Below are 6000 nucleotides of genomic sequence, written 5' to 3'. Positions count from 1 at the left end.
TGAAGAGGCATTGCGTTTTTTTTTCAGTTTATATTGAAAGAGTGATTGTTTGGTTTAAAGTTATATTAGTCATTTCCGATGTACTGAAGTTAATAGTTCTCTACTGAAGTATGTGATACCTGAAGCATGTTGCATATGAAGTATGTTTATAACACAAGAAGAATAAATCTTCCAGTTGAATGAGAAGGAAGCTCAACGTGTGTGTCTCGTCTTTCCTGTTCCACAGCATCACACGTTGAGGGAAGATCATCTAACACATTACCCTCAGCCATCCTAGGTTGCAGGGTAACATTGAACAGGCTGAGAGAGAGCTGACTATCAAGAGGAGCTCTGAGGAGGAAACACAGCAGAGAGTGTGTTCCCAGGAAGAACAGAGTCCACCAGAGACACCCACCAGATCATAGAGCAAACCTGAAAACATGAACTGATGTACCTGCTGTTGGAATACTTAGAAATGTGTGTTTTCATAAAATTCTAAATGCTTTATTACTTTAATTGAACTTTGATAAATAAACTAATTTACAAAAAAATCATTTTGTAATTGCTGTTTTCAATTCTTGTCAGTGTTTTATTGCTGAAAAGTGTTAGAAAGTTTTACAAAACTTTTATATATTAAGTCATCACCATAAATTGCAAAATTATCTTTAAACATTTGTTATATTAAAAAAAGAAACTTGAGGGGAATATCAGCAAATGAAGTATACACTATTTTATACATGAAGATAAAACATGAAAATATTAATATCTGTTATTTAGAGAGAAAAAAAAAGATTGACTTTGTTGCTTCGTCACCAATAAAAACACTTTCTAATTAATGCTTTTTGGGGCGTTGAAAAGTCTTTGCTGACTAAAACAGTTGATATTTGCACAAACACAAACCATATGTTTATTAGGCTTCTTAAAAAGAGAAAAAATGCTTCTAAGAAAATCTAGCTTAGGTCAGTCCAATAATTTATTTTTGCATATATCTTGCAATATAAAAAAAAGCATAAATAGATTTATGGGTATTTTTTTGTACATCCTATCAGGCCCTTCCACAGTCACACACTTGTATTAAAGAGCTGCAGTCATTGATTTGTTTGTTTGTTTGTTTGTTTGTTAACATAGAATGACACAACAACGTTGTAATGTGTTTCAATGTCCACTAGATGGAAGCCTTTCTTTCCACAGCCAGTTGAGCAACTCCTTCCGCAAAACCATTGCCTTTGTCTGCTATTTTAGCACTTTGCCACTGGATGTCACTCTACTTTTAAAGAACAAATTATTAATCTAGGTTTGCAAATCTTAATTCAGTTCCCCTAATAAAGACATTTAATTTTCTTTTTTTATATAAACTCTCTTTTCATTGTCTTGCATATCGTCTGTGATTTGATGACATGATGGAATTTCATTGTGAAAAAGCATCACTAATGCTAACAACCTAATTTGGACGCTTGGTATTTTTTTTCCTCAAAGAAGAAAGACTATTATCTTAAAAGATAATGTAGCTGTGAATTCCTTTTTGTTCAGTTGTTTTTAATAGTATAAACCCTTTCATCGTCTCATACTTTGTTCATTTAGTCTACAGCAAAAACTGATGTGTGGAGAAGTGGGGCAAAAACAGCAAGGTTTCAAACCCACTGCCTTTTCGTTTCAACATATTCTATCTCTGAAGAACATACAGAAGGATGATGAAACCTGGCAAACACAGCGCCTTGCTGCTCTGGGATATTGTGTCAAGGCTCATGTCAATATTTTTGACACATAAAGAGAATTTATGAGTTTTCTGAAGAGGGAAGGTACTTTTTTTTGCTAGGGATTCACCTTTGGATGAACTCCACAAACTGGAGGCAGGATAGAAGTGAGAAAGAGGAGGAGGAGAATGAAAGGTAACAAAAATAGAGGAAGGCTGAGGAGGAGGATGAGGAGGAGATAGCAAGGCTCAGCTCCAAGTAAATCATCTGCATTGTTCTCCTAATGCGGCGTGTATGCACCAGCACACACACACACACATCCTGGAAGCACCAGGATGTCATCAAACACACACACATATACACACAAAGAGAATCTCGGTCACTTCCTGTCTTAGTTTGTTCCACCTGGAGATGTTTTTTAATGCAACATAATCCCCCTCTCTCCCTTGAACACATAAAAGAGATATCCTTCTATCTGTGTAAGTGGTTCTGACGGCCACCAGCTCAACACACACACACACACACACACCACACACACACACAAACACACGCGCAGAGCTGCCAGCTCATCAACATGCAGTTATTCCTTTGGCGCTGGATTGCAGGTTGTTAATTGGCTGTGTGTTTTTGGTTTCGGTGCACGTGCATGTGTGTGTGCATGTGTGTGCTCGAGTCTGTACTGCAGAGGCAGGGGCTGCTTAGGAATTCCCGTCACGTCTCAGAGCCTCGATTAAGACGTTGCTCCAGTTTTGAACAGACAGACATGTGGGGAGGAGGGTAAGAGAGGAAGTGATGGAGAGAGGATGCAGCAGGGGGGAAAAAGATGAGAGAACTCCAGAAGAGTGGGAAGAGAGGAAGAGGTGATGAGCCGGGACTCAGCAAAGGACAAAAAAAAAAAAAAAGAAGTGGGAGGTAAAAATAAAAGATAAGTAGTGAAATACTGCAGTGTCACAGACAGATAACTGATAACATAACCTAACCTCTGCTACCGCCTTTCTTATCACTGGCAGAGCAGTGAGTGCATTCCAGTTATGTACAGTTAGTTTACAGTTCCAGGATTAAAGATTCTGCACTGTTTCTACATAAACGATTTTCAGGCTCTTGGGATATTTTTGTAAGAACTGACAGCATCTTGACAGCTAGACTACAAGGAACAGCAAAATGTCTTAAGAATTTCCACTTCACTGATCAAAAAATTATAGCCAATCAAACCATTTATTTTAGCTCGCATTTTCTATTCAGTCTGCACTCTGAAATGATCATGATAAATCATTAATCGGTTTGAATTAGTTATCGTTTCAGTCTTGCTCCGTTCTGGAAAGTGACAACTCTTTTAAAGGTTAAACTTATGATAGACTGTTAATAGTGTTTTGATGTTTTCTTCATTTTCTTCCAGGGGCAGATTCATTTGTTCTTGGAATATCTGCTTGTAGGGGGTCAGAGGTGTTCTGTAGAGTCAGAAAAAGGATAGTCTCCATCTGTTGAGTTTCAAGATGGTGTCTCTTTGAGAACATCCTTTGAATGATTGATTGAGTTTAGAGGCTGTATCAGTGCACTTTGTTGTGTTACATTTTATGAGCAGTGTTAGAGTGTAGTGATACTGCCTTCACTTCATTAGGGGATACTTGGTGTGAAGCAATGCATAACTGGGTGGAACACCTCAAGTTAACCTCCCATTCGAATGGCAGGACCCAATGCTTCCATGCAGAATGTTGCACCAATGTCATGATCTGTGGATTTCTTTCAATGAATTTTTGAATTTGTGTTTTTGTTTGCTTTGATTGCAGTTTTGTTTTGCTCTTACCAGTTTTACTGTTTTGTTTTGCAGAGACTGTTTTGTTCTGCCAGCAAACATGACCATTGTTACCAATCAGGACACCTGTTTTTCATTTTTTTGATTATTGTTGTTGTTATTATTCTTTTTAGTCCTTGCCAGTTTATCATCTCTTTTTATGTCATTCACTTTAGCCAGGTTAATGTTGGCCAAGCTCTGCTGACTTTGTTTAGTTTGTTAATAGTTATGTCTGTTCAGTCCGTCTTTTGCTCTTTGTTTAGAAAGATGTTATTTATTTATTTTAGAAAAAGACATGAATATCTACCCAAATGTTTTAGAAGGAAATGTAAATAAAATCAATGAGATGCAGTACAACAAAGTTAGTTATAATGATTTAGGTTGTGATACTATCCTTTAAGGCAAATGGTTCTCAAATTGTAGGGTGCAACTCTTAGGGTCGTTGCATGGTCATTATTCAATGTACGAACGCTGGGTACTCACAATAGTCAACAATGCATGTGGAAAAAAAAACAAAAACAAACTGCTTCCAATCAAAGAAAAGAAGATAAATGTTGCTTTTGGAGTTGCAATAAAAGGTAAAAAAAAACCCTGTTTGTGTGTCTGAAAACTGACAGAAATGAAAAAAAAAAATCTTATAATGGAAGTGCGGCATGAAAAGTTTGAGAAATGCATTTTTTTAAATAATAATGAGAGTTAAACTGTATCATGCCATATAGCATGAAACATAAGAAAATTATGTAAAACATCAGAGTTGAAAAAACTTGATGAATGGCCAACATTTAAACTTTCAGTATTCCATAACACAATACAGTATATCTGTAATCTGTAATTAAATCATTTAGAAGTTCTTTGCATTTCTGAGTGAAAAAAAGGGGCTATACACAGAAAAAAAAACAATATAAATTTTGAGCGAATTTGAAAACACTAACAACAAAAATGATAAGGAAAAAAAGAGGGAAAATAACAGTAACTGTAAAGCAGCAGGGTGATAATTTGAAGGTTATGTATTTTGAACTTTTGGATTTGCCTTAATGAAGCCATGAGAGACTGTTGGACATTTCTAGGTCAGACTTACCCATTGAGTCAGACGATGCACAAACTTACTCTCTGTTGCATGCACACACACACTCACACACAAACAAGCCGTTACACACGCGCACACAAATATACACAGACCAGATCCTCTGTTATGTAATCATGCCAGAGAGAGAAAGGGGACAAGAGGCACTAATCAGACACCAGCAGACACAGTCACACACTTCTCACAGCTGCCTGTCAGGCTCTGACAGCAGCAATGTTGCTCTTTCCAAGCTGCAGCCTCCAAATGGCTTTTTACCAGAAACAGCAGCAGTGTCTGGTGATGGTTCCTCCTTATGAGTATGTCTGTGTGTTTATGTTTGTGCATCATGGTTAAAATGTGGCCGAAAATAAGACCACTTATGTTTTAAGTAATTTTGATGTTTTAAGTAGTTTCGAACTTGAAAAAGCATGTTAGAAACCAAATTTTGAAGATTATTACATTGTTTTTCCAACCTAAATTTTATTTTTGATTCTCTGCTTTTGGACTAAATTGGAATTCAGTGTGAACTAAATCATCACACCAAACGTTTGATTTTAGCCAGTCAGTCTTCATTATCTACGCTTAGTCAGATAGTGTCAGCAGATAAAAACGACTAAATTGTTCTGTAACAGACAAACAAACAAAGCATCGTGTCTCTTGGTGCTGGAGTTGGCACAAAGCCCAGATGCCCTCAGGTCAGTGGCAGCACACGCTTTCATTTCCCCAATAAAAGACAATAAAACTGGTCATTTGCACAGAATCACATGAGATCAAATAGGTCTGTCTTACTTAACTGGCCTCATTTGTCTCCTTTCCTCGTTTCAGTTGCCACATCAAAAGTTGTAAAACAGGGTTAATTAACAAACCAATTCTCTTTGATTTTGTTGGACGGGCTTGCCTATTTTGGTAACCTTCAGGGTTTTTTAAGCTAAATAAAATAAGTAACCTTGTACTCCTTCTCATGCACTCTCATGTGTGTTTGTAGAGGACTGCCGTTTGACTGATCTGATGGTGCGATCATGTTTGTTTAATGGAGGATAATTAAATAGGCAACATAAACCAGTCGGCTCTCATCACTATTGATTCATTTACATGAGTCAAACAGGCACTCATGCACAAGGCCTAAAGGTCTCTGAGAGGAGATGTCTGATACTCCCACATCAACTATCAACTAGCTTTCATGTTTCAACAGGCTTATTTCCTCTAATCCAACGCAGTCCTGAATCTTTATCTCCAGTACAAGTCAAAATGTACACAGAAGTGTTTTTTTTTTAGAAAAAGCCTAAGGAAGTCCTTGAAATCTTTTTTAAATAAACCTTCAAATTACACTACATTCACTGACAATTTATTTCAAATAAAAAAAAATCTTGAAAAATAATTGTATTGTCTCAATTTGGACTAATTAAAAGTAAAATTAATTGTGAGTTATCAGTTTTGGAGCCACACATCTACTATGTGTAGAGCTTTATTTT

At 36.7% G+C, this 6000-nt stretch overlaps 1 protein-coding gene across 1 annotated transcript in view; it reads left to right on the top strand.

The window, feature by feature from the left end:
* The window catches only part of LOC108232651 (heat shock protein 30-like), a 4496-nt gene extending 3974 nt beyond the window's left edge, over positions 1-522 (top strand). The window contains exon 2 of the mRNA XM_017410568.3: positions 285-522. Coding sequence (XP_017266057.1) covers positions 285-404 — 120 coding nt within the window. The 3' untranslated portion in view covers positions 405-522. The remainder of the gene's footprint in view (positions 1-284) is intronic.
* Positions 523-6000: the final 5478 nt, after the last annotated feature.

This window comes from Kryptolebias marmoratus, linkage group LG14 (assembly GCF_001649575.2).
Source record: "Kryptolebias marmoratus isolate JLee-2015 linkage group LG14, ASM164957v2, whole genome shotgun sequence".
Taxonomy (NCBI): domain Eukaryota; kingdom Metazoa; phylum Chordata; class Actinopteri; order Cyprinodontiformes; family Rivulidae; genus Kryptolebias; species Kryptolebias marmoratus.
The sequence above is the reverse complement of the archived record's forward strand: the minus strand, read 5'-3'. Positions and strand labels throughout refer to the sequence as shown.